Source organism: Rhinopithecus roxellana, chromosome 20, assembly GCF_007565055.1.
Source record: "Rhinopithecus roxellana isolate Shanxi Qingling chromosome 20, ASM756505v1, whole genome shotgun sequence".
Classification (NCBI taxonomy): domain Eukaryota; kingdom Metazoa; phylum Chordata; class Mammalia; order Primates; family Cercopithecidae; genus Rhinopithecus; species Rhinopithecus roxellana.
This window is the reverse complement of record NC_044568.1, coordinates 13,588,633-13,605,080: the sequence shown is the minus strand read 5'-3', so window position 1 is coordinate 13,605,080 and position 16,448 is coordinate 13,588,633. Positions and strand designations below refer to the sequence as shown.

Here is a 16,448-nt window from a genome sequence, read left to right as displayed (position 1 = left end):
TTGTTGTTATAATTAAAAAGTAATAGAAACTCCTAATAAAAAGTTCAAACAACCTAACAACAGAAGAGGAGAAAAGCCCTCCATTCTCCCATTTCCAATCTCATTCTTAAAGTTAAGTATTCCAGCACTAGTCTAGTCACATAATGGAAGACAAATTGGTCGGGCACACTGGCTCACACCTGTAATCTCAGCACTTTGGGAGGCTGAGGCGGGCGGATCATTTGAGGTCAGGAGTTCGAGACCATCCTGGCCAACATGGTGAAACCCTGTCTCTACTAAAAATACAAAAATTAGCCAGGCAGGGTGGTGGATGCCTGTAATCTCAGCTACTTGGGAGGCTGAGGCAGGAGAATTGCATGAACCTGGGAGGTGGAGGTTGCAGTGAGCCAAGATCGTGCCACTGCAAGCCAGCTTGGGCGACAGAGCGAGACTCAAAAAAAAAAAAAAAAGGAAGAAAAATTTTATTAATCCAATCTTTCTTCTTCCACTGAATGTACATGTATTTAAATGAACTTTTCTTTCTAGGTCACAACTGGCAACAGTAAACTTCTTCAAGGAGACTCAGTCAAAAGCACCTATTTCATAAAGAAGCACTTTAAGATTAACTTGAAAGTAAGGATTCATTATCTTTTATTCTAAATATTCTAAAGTTATGTTGAGAAGCATATACATTAAAGCAGAACTATTTACTTGATAGTAGTAATTTATACTTTTGAAGCTAACACCAAAATGTTATCCTACATTTTACACTGACCTGTTTTTCCACATAGTAAGAATACCTACCATTGAAGCAATATAGAAAAATACTAAGAAATGACCTATCCCAATAAGAAATTATTTCTTTACCTTTGGCCAATATGAGGCTGCCAGCATATATCCACCTTGTAAAATGTAAGCAGACTCTGGTGTCCCATTGTTCATCTGAAAACTATCCTGAGTCTCATCCTGCGTAGTGCTCAGTGATGCGACGCTTTCTTCATCATAGGCTTTCATGTGAGTAGTACTTTCTGCTAAGAACAATTATAATCATATTTTTTAAAGACTACATAAAATAGTTTTATATAGAAATATCTTATATAATTATTCAGAAACATCTGAAAACGAAAATGTTAGAAGTAAAAACAAATGATAAAAAAAGGGAAGAAAATCACCTAGAATATAAAAAAAGTACCTATCATTATTAGACAGGGTCTTGTGTCGCACAGCCTGGACAGAACTCCTAGACTCAAGCAATACTCCTGCCTCAGCCTCTCAAGTAGCTCGGATTACAGGTGTGCACTACGTCTGACTTCATTACTCATTATTTTGAAAACAACTCCTGATTGGTAGACTTCATCTGGATTGGCAGAACTATAAATACCTGATGAGGATACCATAATTCTCTTGATGAGGTGACTCCTGTAACTCTTAGAACTGGGCATGTTCCTTGCGGCAACCCTGAAAGTTATGCCTACGGAGTTGTTATAAGAGACCCCAGCTCCTGCTCATGTTTAATTGGGCTCATTTTCTTGTCCCTGAACTGGTGGACTGCTGCAACGGCTTCTGCAGAAGGGGACCACCAAACATTGTTCTGCTGACAAGCATTTGTCATGGCTGACAAATGGCTTATGATATTCTCATTGGTCTAAGACTCTTGGTGACTGCTATATAATATTATCTTTTACTTGTTCACTAATCAACTTGTTCCTGGGAAAAATACAATATTTAATTTAAGACAATCACAAAGAAATAAAACTATTGTATAAAATTTCTAATTAAATTGCTTGATTACTTTGCAATGCCTTGAATATTGAATAGGGAATTTGTATCAGTAACTCTAGTTTTCTTCTCAATAGTGCTTTCCTAAGAAAATTTATATATATAAAACTTAAGCAAACAGGCCAGGCGCAGTGGCTTATGCCTGTAATCCCAGCACTTTGGGAGGCTAAGGCAGGTGGATCGCCTAAGGTCAAGAGTTCAAGACTGGCCTGGCCAACATGGGAATGTCTCTACAAAAATACAAAAATTAGCTGGACATGGTGGTGGGTGCCTGTAATCCTAGCTACTCAGGAGGCTGAGGCAGGAGAATTGCTTGAACCCGGGAGGCGGAGGCTGCAGTGAGCTGAGATCATGCCACTGCACTCCAGCCTAGGCGACAGAGCAAGACTCCGTTTCAAAACAAAGAAACAAAAAAAACACCTTAAGCAAATAATTTTAAACATCCTTAAGTTACCTGAAGCAAGTTCTTTTCATTTTCACTTGAAAAGTTATATTAGGCCGGGCCTGGTGGCTCATGCCTGTAATCCCAGCACTTTGGGAGGCCGAGGTGGGCAAATCACTTGAGGTCAGGAGTTTGAGATCAGCCTGACCAACATGGAGAAACCCAATCTCTACTAAAAATACAAAATTAGCCGGGCATGGTGGCACAGGCCTGTAATCCCAGCTACTTGGGAGGCTGAGGCAGGAGAGTCGCGTGAACCCAGGAGGTAGAGGTTGAAGTGAGCTGAGATTGCACCATTGCACGCCAGCCTGGGCAACAAGAGCAAAACTGTCTCAAAAAAAAAAAAAAAAAAAAGAAAAGTTATCTTAAAAATGTAGAATTATTTTATGCATAGTACCTCGTTTTTGGGCTTCCTCTTCATCACTGTCGCTTTCTTCTGATGAAGATGAAGAGGAGGAGGAGGAGGAAGAGGTAGAGGAGGAGGATGAAGAAGATGCTGAAGAACAAGATGAAGATGAAGAAGAACTAGAGCCTGATCGAGAGTGGGAGCAAGAAGAGGAGGACGATGAGGAAGAAGATGATCTGGAAGAACAGGATGATCTCTCAGAATCTGAGTCAGAATCAGAGCTGGATTCCGATCCTCTTTTGTGGACTCTTGGTTTCTTAGAAGCTGGGTTTGGAGTTAGGGGTTCCGTTCTGGCTGCAACCATGCGTCTGTCTGTTTCACTTTTTCCACCAGATTTCTGGTCTCCAGTAGCCTGTGGTAAAACACCATTCTTTGGACTTACAGGCTCAGATTTTATTAGTGTCCTGGTTTCCACAGAAGACATAGATTCTTCTTCAGAAGACTGAGGCTCCTCTTTAAGGTTTTCACTTTTAACTTTCATCTCCTCTAGAATAATACCTTTAGCATCTAGGAGCCTAGGTAGAGAGGTAAGAGGAGAAGCAGAAAGTGCTACTTGATATTGCTGTAAAAGTGGGGTAGAAGTCCTTGAATGAGCTATCTTACTTTGACTGTAGTTCCTCTGAGCTGCCATAAATGAGAGTTCAGGATCACGAAGAATGTGATAGTCTGTTCGGCTCACCCCGTGTTTGGCAGCACCAATAAGCAAATCCCTATCATGAGGGCCACATTCCCACCAGACTGGTAAATCTGGATTTGGATGACAAAGCTTTAAGCGTTCAAACAACTGTGGATGTCGAAGGGCCTGTTCCCGTACTTTCCTTAGAAGTTCAATGCGATACAAAGTCCTAGAAGCACGTTCTTCTGTGATGGGCTGGATAAAAATATTTGGATCCACCAATTCTACATATTGAAACAAGAACAAAAATATTAATCTCAAAAATCCTCTATAAATAAATCATTATAAACACATCTTTATATATTTATAATAATACCATTTCTAAAATGTGCCTCCATGTAATATCACTGTTCCTAGAATTTTTCAGTGAGGAGAAATTCAGTGAGGATTTTGAAATTCTGAAATTCCAGTGAGGAGAAAGTTTTAAAAATAAGTACTAAAAATCATGTAACATAAAACACTGGATGTTAATGTAAAACATAAGATTATTTTGGAAGTACATTAATAGAACTGGGAATTTTCTTTTAAGAAATTCCCTATGACCTATGCATTTAATAACACTTGTCTTAAAGACACAAACACTTGCTCAAACTCACTTATAAATATAAATTAGAACTGTTCAGGGTTGTCCAATCTTTTGGCTTCCCTGGGCTGCATTGTAAGACGAATTGTATTGGGCCACATATAAAATACAGTAACACTAATGGTAGCTGATGAGCTTTAAAAAATTGCAAAAAAAAAAAAAAAACCACGACCTCATGATATTTTAAGAAAGTTTACGAATTTGTGTTGGGCCGCATTCAAAGCTGTCCTGGGCCATGGGCTGGACAAGCTTGTGTTAAGTGATACTCCATAAACAAATGTAAGCTGGCATATCTCAAACTGCAAAAGGGAACAGGACATTGGAATGAACTCACAGGGGCAACAAGGGCTTTCTCAAATTTTGTAGGGAAACACAGCCACATCTTTCAAATACTGCACAAATTACTAGCTTGAGATAGTTCAGTTTCAACATGAGCTCATGCTACCTCCCCTTTGATAAGGTTATGCCTTTGCAAAAGTGGGTTACTGACACTTGGGAAGTACTCAAGAAATACAGGCTTGCTGAAATAATGCAGGGACCAACATAAGCAGCTCCTAATGCCAAATACGGAACAATCTGAGCAATAAATAAAGACAATACTGGATTGTAACCTATAGAATAAGTATCCATGAATCCATACTGATATGAATAAATAACTGATTATTAAACAGACGAGAGAGAAGGAAACATCCTTTCTTACAGAATTCCACAGAAAAAACTGCTGTAGACATACTAAAAATCAATGGGTGAAAGTTTCAGAAGAAACAAGATTTGTGAAGCTTAAGATATTTGTTAATTACAGGATTTTTACGCTGGCCAAATGCGGCATAAACTACCTTAACCACACAATTAAAGTCCACATCATCAGTAATAAGACATACTGACATCACCAATCCCCCAGAATTACATTCTGAGAACACATCATTTCTGTGGCACTCTTGCCAAAAATGCATGACCTCAATCCACTCACGTAAAAACATAAGACAAGCTCAAATTGAGGGATACACAGCTAAATAACTGATCAACACTTTTCAAAGGTATCAAAGTCATTAAAGATAAGGAATAGCTGAGAACCTGTTACAGACTGCAGGAAGCTAACAAGAAAGAAAAAGCAAATACACTGTAGGATCTTGGAACAAAAAAGGACATTAGTTGAAAAATTGGTAAAACTAAAATAAGTAGTTTAATTAATGGCATTAATGTTAATTTCCTCTTTTGATAATTATACTATAATTACTCTGGTAAAATGTTAACATTAAGAGAGGAAGGGCCGGGCACAGTGGCTCACGCCTGTAATCCCAGCACTTTGGGAGGCTGAGGCGGGCAGATCACGAGGTCAGGAGATGGAGACCATCCTGGCTAACACAGTGAAACATCGTCTCTACTAAAAAAATACAAAAAATTAGCCGGGCGTGGTGGCGGGCACCTGTAGTCCCAGCTACTCAGGAGGCTAAGGCAGGAGAATGGCGTGAACCCGGGGTGGAGCTTGCAGTGAGCCGAGATCACGCCACTGCACTCCAGCCTAGGTGACAGAGCGAGACTCCGTCTCAAAAAAAAAAAAAAAAAAAAAAAAAAGAGAGAGAGAGAGAGAGAGGAAGGGTGAGAGATAGATGGAAACTCCTTGTACATTTTTTGCACTCTTCTGTAATTTTAAAAGTAGTTCAAAACAAAAAAATTTGAAAAAAAATCAAGGACCATGCAAAAATCAACATGGAGCAGGAAACGAGGTGGGAAGTACACAGTCTACTTCTAAGATTTGAAAAGTTATACAGTGCCCAACCAGTGCACACATTTGATTAGTAATTATGGCTACTTAAGAAAGAAAGAAGTATTATTTTTTCTTTCAGTGTGTTTTTAAATAATTACTGGATTGTGAGGACATAAATACTTATTGACTTGTCAGACCTAATTATTCATTAGACAGAAATGTTAGGTAATTCTTCTAGCCTTGAGTGCTGTGAAAAAAATTACTGAGACATTAAGGACACTGTAAAGTGAGGAAATTTGAGAAATGCTCTAAGTAGAACCTCAACCTCACTCACATTTTTTTAACAAAGCATTAATATGAAATCAATTTTACATTTGATCTTAGCCAAAAGGCTAAGAGAAGCAACTGAAATTTATTTTAATATGACATAAAAGCAAAACTAATATTATTTAACATAGACCAATTATTGTCCCATTTATCTTTCTTTTTTTTTTTTTTTTTTGAGACGGAGTCTCGCTCTGTCACCCAGGCTGGAGTGCAGTGGCCAGATTTCAGCTCACTGCAAGCTCCGCCTCCCGGGTTCACGCCATTCTCCTGCCTCAGCCTCCCGAGTAGCTGGGACTACAGGCGCCGCCACCTCGCCCGGCTAGTTTTTTGTATTTTTAGTAGAGACGGGGTTTCACCGTGTTAGCCAGGATGGTCTCGATCTCCTGACCTCGTGATCCGCCTGTCTCGGCCTCCCAAAGTGCTGGGGATTACAGGCTTGAGCCACCACGCCCGGCCCCATTTTTCTTATATTAACATGAATCATCATTTAAGATGTGAATAATGTTTTATTTTTTTCTTTTTTTGAGACAAAGGCTTGCTCTATCACCCATGCTGGAGTGCAATGGTGCGATCTTGGCTCACTGCAACCTCCGCCTTCTGGGCTCAAGCGATTCTCGTGCCTTGGCCTCCCGAACAGCTGGGATTACGGGTGCCCGCCACCATGCCTGGCTAATTTTTGTATTTTTAGTATAGACAGGGTTTCACCATGTTGCCCCACCAGCCTTGACCTCCCAAAATGTGGGGATTACAGGCATAAGCCACCATGTCTGGCCTGAGATATGAATAATGTTATTGAACCAACAAAACAATGGGAACATCCAAGCAATGCATGTGTGCCTGCACTGGTTTATGAGGGATATCCAGCACGTATCTCACTTGAACACTGCAGGTCTGCACTCTTCCTGCAAATGGGACCATGTTTGATTATTATAAAAGAACAGTTACCTAGAATTTTCTCTCAATTTCTATTAACATAGAAATAGGTTTTTCTTATCCATTAAAAAGTCTCCAAGCCATTTTTGCATTAATCAAGCTGACATCATAAAGCCATTGCCGCCTTCTAGCTTGAATGATATGTTCATTTTTTAATGCTATGATTACATGCTTACTTAGGGTGATACAGTTCTCCTTCTTCTACAATACCTATGTTAATCTTCCTTTTTTAAAAAAAACAAACTTGTGTAGCATTTTGCATCCATCAGTTGGAAGCAGGATGGAAATAAACACACTTAGATAATTCTTTTTTTTTTTTTTGAGACGGAGTCTCACTCTGTCACCCAGGCTGGAATGACGCGATCTCAGCTCACTGCAATCTCCACCTCCCAGGTTCAAGCAATTCTCCTGCCTCAGCCTCCCGAGTAGCTGGGATTACAGGTGCGTGCCACTATACCCAGCTAATTTTTTGTATCTTTAGTAGAGACGGGGTTTCACCATATTGGCCAGGATGGTCTCAACCTCCTGACCTAAAGTGATCCACCCACCTCGACCTCCCAAAGTGTTGGGATTACAGGCGTGAGTCACTGCGCTGGCCACACTGAGACAATTCTTAACTAAAGAGACATTCAAATTAACATTTGAATTATCTTTTAAACATTTGAATTTATCTTTTAAAAACAGTTAAAATGACAAGCTGTTTGTCTTCTAATGTGCATTTTAAACTAAAGTAAATATAATACTTATAACAAAGGTTGGTGTTGTAGGTTTCTGGCTTGTAGACAGATCTAAGCAAATTTTTATAGAGAGGATTTCCAGAGTGGTGGCTGTTGTGAGGCAAGTGGTATTACTTACTATTTGTGTGCTCTCCACTATAAAACTATAGAATGGGAAGCTCAGGACCAAATGCAAGCTGAAAGCTTCTTTCATCTCTTCAAACTGCTTGTCCATGGCCAGAGAGAAAGCCTGGTGTAGCCTGGACATACAGTATATGAGCCAGAAAAAGGAGTTTCCTCAGGAATTGGCCATGGAGGCAGGCCTTTGATCTTCTTTGAAATGTCACTCAAAAGGAAGCTCAATTTTGACACATTGTTTTCAATGAAGCCAATCATCTCCAGCTTTTGGAGGGTTAAAAGCTGCTGAGGAGGGTATATGACTTGTCACTTGACAAGTTCTTCCAAACAAAAAAGGTAAATTTTGAAGATGGCTGCTGCAGAGCGCAGACCAATACACTGCTTGATAGAAGACCTGTCCACAAAAGCCATGTCAGTCTTCACAGTGATGTTGGGAAGTAGTTGGAACCACTACATTAAAATGCCTTTTAATTTAATTTGGGTCAAGACAGCGTTGACCATGCCAATGGCGCCTGATGGCTTTCATTATGGGTGGCTGTGAGACTTTCTATCTCATCAATCAGTGAAAATGCCACAGCATCTTTATAATCAATCACATCCTAAATCTTCTGGAACATCTTAGTTATCAGCTTGTCACTTTTGGAAAACTGCTTAGAAAAGAGGCTAGGGCTATTTATTTCAATTAATTGGCCATACCAATACCTGCTTGAAAGTTTAATAGTCAACTTTTCTGGGCTAATCTTTACATAGGAATGTTTTTCCAGTTCCTGGAGGACCCTGCAGCAGCACCACCTGGTTCCAGGTGCTGAGGCTGCTGTTGACATTCTTGTCTGAAAATGGTAAGGTTGTAATCACATAATCAAGGTGTGATTTGACTTCCACATCAGACACTAGGCTGTTCCAAAGTCCATGGGATTTGGCTGCAGGCAGAACCCCGTGATTTGCCACAATTATATCTTCTGTCTCTTCCTCCAAATTTTCACTGCTAGGGCCATCTTCATTCTGCTGGAAGATGTGAAGTGCAATAGTGCATGCACTCAAATCAATGAGCTATGGGTCTTTAACCTTTAATTCTGTGTCAACAATAGAATCCTACATATTCCTGGTCAGAAAGGGTTCATCAAACAGTCCACGTGTAATCACCAAACACAGTATTATGTTTGGTGAGTAAACTTTCTGTTTATTTATTTTAGGGACAAGGTCTGTTGCTCGAGATCAAGTGCAGTGGTGTCATCATGGGTCACTGCAGCCTAGACCTCCTGGGTCCTAGTCCTAGGTCCTGGATCCTGCCTTAGCCTCTCAAGTAGCCGGGACCACAGTCATGCACCACTACACGTGGCTATTTTTTTTTTTTTGTAGAGATGGGGTCTCCCTATGTTGCCCTGGCTTGTCTCAAACTTCTGGGCTCAAGTGATCCTCCTACCTTGGCCTCCCAAAGTGCTGGGATTACAGGCGTGAGCCATTGTGCCCAGCCTGGTGAGTATCTTTCTAACACTCAGCTTTATGTCTTTTTTTTTTCTCTTTTTTGCAGTGCTGCCTCTGTGCTGATGCACCTCCATGTGGACTGTCCACGACTTGGCCACGCAGCGCAGTGCCTGCTTTGGGTTGCCCACGGCCTTCCCCATGGTGCCACTGGAAGGAGTGGGGTCCTGGCCTGAGCCTGGTCACCACCGCCTCATGCCCCTGCCTCAAATATCCTTACTCACATTTCTGAGGAAGCCCTACATTGTCAAAGATTATTTAGTAATTAGCCCTTTCCCTTTTAAAACTAGAATCAAAAGTGATAAATATATTCATATCACTATTTCATTGATGGGAATTAAGAAAATTTTTAAAAAATGAGGGCCTCTTGCCAACTATAAATGACACAATATTTTGCTTTATCTGTCATTTTAAACTCATTTATGGTTTTCCAGTAGACCTAAGAATAGACTGAAATCTACTCTGAATTACCTAGTAATCAAGTAAGATTGGCTACTCCATTCAGTGAACTGACAAAAAAATCTGTTAGGAAATAATTTAAAACAAGTAAGGAAATCTGTTTACTATAAAACAGGAATAGCAGGCCATTGGGTTTAGCAGTCAGAAATCATACACAACAAAGAATGGAGACAACTGTTCATGACATAGCATTACTGAGAAGAACTGTTGACAGGATGAGCTATGTCTCTGGGCTTTGAAGACAATGAAATGCATCCCAGAACAATTCCTTAGTTGAATGCATCAACACCTCTGCTTAGTAGTCTTCTGTGAAGATGGCCCTGGGAGATCTTTTCTAGAAAATTCTTTAAAATGTCTTACAAGTGGGGGCTTCATTCCTTGCAAAATTATTCAGGTAAATAAACCCTCTAGTGCAATTCCTCTAAGATGGACTGAAAATATAGGTTAGTTCTGTTTAACAAAAGCAATCCTTTATCTTCCACCACCTCCTAATCATAAATCTATCACTAAACTCTACCTATTTTCTTAAAACTCCATGTATACCTTTATTCTCTTTAGATCTCATTTTAATAGCAGGATTAAAGAATAGAGGATCTTTAAGCTAGTTTATTTACAATTCTAACAAATTATTGACAAGTTGAATTAGATAGTATTGAAATTTCACATAAAAGAGACAAATTGGAAATTTCTGAATTTTAGTGATTTTTGCTTCTTTGACCGAAACAAGGAAAAAAAAGAAATTTTATACATACCTTCTTTGGACGGAAGACGACAAACCCTCCGACACATGGACATGAATGCATACAAATATTTTTCCAAACTATCATCAGTTTTCTTATGTAGCCTAGCCATAGCTCTAAATTTTGTCCAATCAAACTGGCCTCTGTCAGGGTCAAAAACGACTCCAAATGTAGATACAACCCTATAAAAGTCAGCTTCTTCTCTTCTTGTCCATCTGTTTTGAGTCAGATTAAAACAAAAACCACACTGGTCACTAAAATTAATATTAATACTAAATATAATTACTATAATACAAACTTAAAACATTTCAAGTACTTAACACTATAGGATTAAATACAAGATTGCTGCCTTGTAAAACATTTTAAAATGCTAGTTAATTCATCTATCCAACCATACTTTTTAAAAAAAAATTTACTTTTAATGGGCCGGGTGTAGTGGCTCACGCTTGTAATCCCAGCACTTTGGGAGGCTGAGGCGGGCAGATCACGAGGTCAGGAGATCGAGACCATCCTGGCTAACACGGTGAAACCTCGTCTCTACTAAAAATACAAAAATAAAATTAGCTGGGCATGGTGGCGGGCACCTGTAGTCCCAGCTACTCGGGAGGCTGAGGCAGGAGAATGGCGTGAACCCAGGAGGCGGAGCTTGCAGTGAGCTGAGATTATGCCACTGCACTCCACCCTGGGCGACAGAGCGAGACTCTGTCTCAAAAAAAAAAAAAAAAAAAAAAGAAAAACTAAAATCACTTTTAATAGCTAAGGATGTGTGCCTGTAACACAGCCTCAGGAGGTCCTGATTACATGTGTCCCCAACATACTTTTAAAAGTATACACTATTCCTTCAGACAATAATAGTGTTTTGCATTTTTACTATGTGAGAAAATAAGCACAGGATACAAAATCATGTAAGAAGATCCTGCCCTTCAGGAAAAAGATAAGATCAAACACATTTATAGTATAAGGTAATGGCTTATATTTGTATGAGTTAAAGAAACCAAAATTTTCAGGAGAACACAGAAGATAGAAGGATTAGTTCAGACTTGACAATCAAGAAAGGCAACACAGAGTAAGAGGCATTTCAGATGGGACAAGGCTACGGTTAGGGAAAGCTAGGAAGAAAGCACAGAGAAAGCAAAGAGGGAGTGCTCCATATTGTAGGGGAAGGATGAGTGTTCCAGATTGACAAGGATATGGCTTATATTGGGGACAAAGCCAGATAGGGTTTGGGTCAGATTATGAAATGCCCTAAATGCCTGGGTAAAAGTAATCTCTTTCAGTTGAAAGCTCCTGATGCTTTGAAATGGTAATATTATCATCATGCACCATAGATCTGCAAACCTCAGTGCATGTGTAGAACCCTGTCCTTGCTTAACTCACAGGATTGTTGTGTAAATGAGAAAAAACATATTGGAAAGACCTTTGAAAAATGTAAATGGGCCATTTTTATCATAGTGATACATTAAGAAGATTAATGTAATTATGATGTAAAAATAGTTAGCTTGGGAAACCCAAGTCATTCAATCTGCGTAATAAGAATAAAAATGGGAAAAACGATTAATTGAGAGACTACACAGGACAAAAAATATGACAGAGTGCCCACTCCCAAGAAGATACAATTGAGAAAGACATAGAAAGGAAAAGATGAATTTCATTACAATATCTTAATATTATTGTGACAAACAAGTAGTTTACTTAGATGAGTTGCTATGTGAGTACAAAAAATAGAATACTGTGAGCTAGACTGGTTAAAAAAATTAATAGAAGAGGCCAGGTGCAGTGGCTCATGCCTGTAATCCCAGCACTTTGGGAGGCGGAGGCAGAAGGACCAGTTGAGGTCAGGAGTTCAAGACAAGCCTGGCCAACATGGTGAAATCCAGTCTCTACTAAATATACAAAAATTAGTGAGGCATAGTGATGCACACCTGTAGTCTCAGCCACTCTGGAGGCTGAGGCAGGAGAATCGCTTTAACCCCGGAGGCAGAGGCTGCAGTGAGCCATGATTGTGCCACTTTACTCCAGCCTGGGTTACGGAGGGAGACTCTGTCTCAAGAAAAAAAAAAATTATTCGAGGAAATGGGCCATATGCTGAGCTCTGAAGGATGGGCTAGGTGTGAAATAAACAGGTAGAAAGGGTGTTCCAGGTGACAGAAACAATATAGGCTAGGGTATGAAGTCAAGAATAAGTAGGGCACTCTGGCTGAGGGAAAAGAAGTGGATAAAGTTAGAAATGCATGTTAAAACCAAAAATGAAGAGACCTTCAAACTTAGGCTTAAGAACTTAATACTTTTTATCTATACTAAATAAGGAGCCATCGAATATTATGATAAAACTAATATTTTAGGAAGATTAATCCCGATTCAACAGATGGAGGGAAAATTTGTAGTAGATTAAAGACGGTCACAAATGCTTTGCCACTCTTCCCATTAACAGGTTGAATCTATTTCCCTTTTCCCTAAATTTGGGCTGGCCTTGTGACTTTTTCTGACCAACAGAAGGTGGCAAAAATGACATTTTGTAACTACTGAGACTGCGTCATAAGAAATCTGCAGCTTCTGCCTTTCTACTTGGAATGGTCACTCTTGGGATCTGAGCTCCCAGCTGGCAGCTAGCACCAACTGTTAAGTCGTATGAGTGGGGCTACTGTGGCTCTTTGGCTCTTCTAGGTATCTCAGAAACCCAGCCAACAGCATACAATGCAGCAGCAGTACCTGAGTCAACTCACAGAATTGGGAGAAATAAAAAATTAATGCTGTTTTAAAGCACTGTGTTTTGGGGTACTTGGTTATGCAACAACAGATACCAAAAACAGTTACCAAAAACAGTTCATTTACAGAGTCAGTAGTATCTGAAAATTACGACTAAGATAGCTAAAATCTTAAGTGTCAGACTAAATTTTAAGTATGATCAATGTGCTACAAATGAAACAACAAATGAACAATTTATCAAAAGAACAATATATCTTCCAGAGAACATCCAAGGACACGGGTAACAAGGAAGTCAGGTTATGCCAAAGATAGCTATTCTTTCCCATGTACTCTATTCAAGAAGTTAAAGCTTGTGGAATGAGAGAAGTTTGCCTGTCTTTTTAACAAGGTCGCTTGCAATTTGTTCCCTTTGACTTCAGTAGTTCCAAGGATTTGTCTTCTGAATAAAGGAATGTATGCTTTCCATACATTTTTATATTTCATAAAAGTCTGGATATAAAATGTAAAATATGATAGAATGGAATTTAGTTAACATAAACTTTTGTTCTACTGATAATTCTTTTTTTTTTTTTTTAGATGGTCTCACTCTGTCACTCAGGCTAGGCTGGAGTTCAGTGGTGTGATATCAGCTCACTGCAACCTCTGCCTCCTGGGTTCAAGTGATTCTCATGCCTCAGCCTCCTAAGTAGCTGGGATTAAAGGTGCACACCACCACACTGGCTAATTTTTGTATTTTTAGTAGAGATGGGGTTTTGCCAGGTTAGCCAGGCTGGTCTCGAACTCCTTGCCTCAAGCGATTCACCCACCTCGGCCTCCCAAAGTGCTGGGATTACAGGTGTGAGTCATGGCGGCCGGCCAATGATTCAATTTATGAGTTTGCTCTACACCTTCACTTGTTTCTGCTTTTTGAGACAGTCTTGCTCTGTCACTTAGGCTGCAATGCAGTGGCACAATCACATGTCACTGCAGCACGGACCTTCTGGGCTCAAGTGATACTCCCACTTTAGTCTCCTGAGTGGCTGGGACCACAGGCATGCGCCACCACACCTGGCTAATGTTTGCCTTTTTTTTGTAGAGATGGGGGTCTCGCTTTGTTGCCGGGGCTGGTCTGGAACTCCTGAGCTCAAGCAATCTTCCCACCTCGGCCTCCCAAAGTGCTGGCATTATAGGCATTAGCCACTGTGCCCAGTTATTTATTTATTTTTTAAATACCTCAGTGTTCCTAAACATGACAAATAAATGATTAAAGTATGGTTAGTTAACTATAAGACACAATAATCTTTGTAAGTTTGACCACACTTATACATACATAAATGTGTTAGTATATGTGTGTACATGCACAAGGCAGTTTGCTTTGACCAACATTCTATGTATGTTTTCCACAAAGTGTGAAAATTGTACCCAGATAGGCTTCAGAATGGACAGCTATATTTAGACACAATGCATTAAAAATTTAGTGTTATTGTCTTACCTTTGCTGTCTTTCTATCTTGGCTGCCATTTTAGGATTAAGAGTGGCTTCCTCATAAATAGGCTGCATTACACTGGTAGGCACCGAGAAAGTTGGTTGTATCTGTTGAATTTGTCTGTTTTTATTAGTACGCTGGTATGCAGTGATGAGACGCCTCAAACGTGTGGTTAAAGCTGATTGAGTAGGCCAATATACTTTATCACCCTCCATCAGTTGACCATCTATAGTTAAATAAGTAATAGTAACTAAACACATACTGTATGAAGCTCACAAAAGTAGCAACTTTACTTTAAAATTTTTTAATTCAATCTATGTGGGGAAAAAAACAACCACATTTCTCATCATAAAAGCTTCTTTTAACAATAGCTATAGGAAATATTACAACAAACTTTAAGAGCAGTTCAAAGTAGGTAGAATACAGTGGAATAAAGAGTTGCACAGCAAATACAACTCTTGCATGTCTAGTATATATCACACTGGCTGGCAAATATTCAAGGCTTTAACTTAAATAAACTAAAAGCCAAAGTGAATCCATGAGACACTGAATATTGCAAACGTTTCTAATGGAAGCCTTCTGTATTAAGTTTATCTCAGTTTAATTAGAATCAAAATATTTTAAGTCATTGGGAAGAAACATTTTTAAAATTCAAGATGACAATGATGTAACTTTTAAGTTTTATCCACCTAGTAAGTGTAGGCTCTAATGCTCTATTTCCAAGGTGTAATAGTATAATTATCTATACCATAATCAAGCTGTAATCATTCATACTAAGCAAAAACTACTTTTTCATTCCTAGTTGAACTATGGCAGGGTGAGGCACTGTTCCTCTGGGATGCTGGTGGGATTGAGTGTACTCTTGTGACAGTGCATTTCTATCTTGATATCAGATGGAAGTAGAAGCAAGACCTGGCACAGAAAAGCTTTGTAGAAACTAGGTGATAAAGAATGACTCTTAATGTACACATACAATGAAAAAGAAGTTGAATATATTATTGGATCAACACTTTAATGATGAAATCTCACATACAAGTTTATCAAGTCATAATGTCATCAAAACCTATATTCCATAAAAGCTCAGTGAGTCACTGCCTACAGATTTTATAACAACTAAAAGTAGTGTTAAATTCCCAGTCAACTAGTATGTCCTATAATGATTACAACTGCAGTCAATAAAAATGTTTATATATGAAACATTATAAAACTGTAATAGTTTATTGATCTCATAGTATGATTAGAATATGAATTTACAATAATACTAAGTATAGAAGTTAAGTGCAATTTACCTCCATCTGCTATAACAAGATCTCCTGGTGAGGAAACATCATCCTTTTAAAAGAAAATAGAAAATTGTCACAGGGTAATTGGGTCAAGAGACATATAAAAAAAGAAAAGAGAATCAAACTTCTTTGTAATAGAGAGCTGTTTCCCACCCCCCCATGGAATGTTAAATAATTAATTTAGCAAAAATAAAACTTTTAATTGCTTATTCTCAGTTTTCATCCTTTCACACTTCTCTACTGCTTTTGACAATTAGACAATTATTTACTAAAAGTATTTCCTTTCCTATGATTACTGTTAAGCTAGTTTCTTTTCCTCCAGCCTTCCTCTATGAGTATGCCCTAGGTTTTATTGCTAACTAAGTGTGTTTTTTTCCCCTTTCTTACACCAACTGTTAGATAACTTACTCATTTTCATATCTGGTTATTAGGTAAGCTACAAGTCTTTTCCTTTTCAGCCTCAAGCAGTTTGCTTGTGCTGTAGATCCAGTTTTTGTCAACAAAGCATCTTTAATTAGCTATTCCAGTATCACCTTATATTCATAACTTTAGCAATTTTATATCAATGACTACTAGTTTCTATTGTTGTTTTAAAAAAGCCTGAAGTTAGAATCATAATTCCTTTG

At 38.9% G+C, this 16,448-nt stretch overlaps 1 protein-coding gene and 1 pseudogene across 15 annotated transcripts in view; both read right to left on the bottom strand.

The window, feature by feature from the left end:
- The window catches only part of CHD9 (chromodomain helicase DNA binding protein 9), a 295,589-nt gene that overhangs the window by 21,041 nt on the left and 258,100 nt on the right, over positions 1-16,448 (bottom strand). For 12 of the 15 annotated variants that reach the window (XM_030924812.1, XM_030924809.1, XM_030924819.1 and 9 more), the window contains 5 exons: positions 15,829-15,871; positions 14,546-14,765; positions 10,381-10,583; positions 2,598-3,506; positions 847-1,010 (listed from right to left, as the gene is read on the bottom strand). In XM_030924812.1, coding sequence (XP_030780672.1) covers positions 847-1,010; positions 2,598-3,506; positions 10,381-10,583; positions 14,546-14,765; positions 15,829-15,871 — 1,539 coding nt within the window. The remainder of the gene's footprint in view (positions 1-846; positions 1,011-2,597; positions 3,507-10,380; positions 10,584-14,545; positions 14,766-15,828; positions 15,872-16,448) is intronic. The other 3 variants (XM_030924817.1, XM_030924814.1, XM_030924816.1) reach the window with 1 other exon arrangement.
- LOC104658313 lies at positions 7,554-9,312 on the bottom strand (annotated as a pseudogene).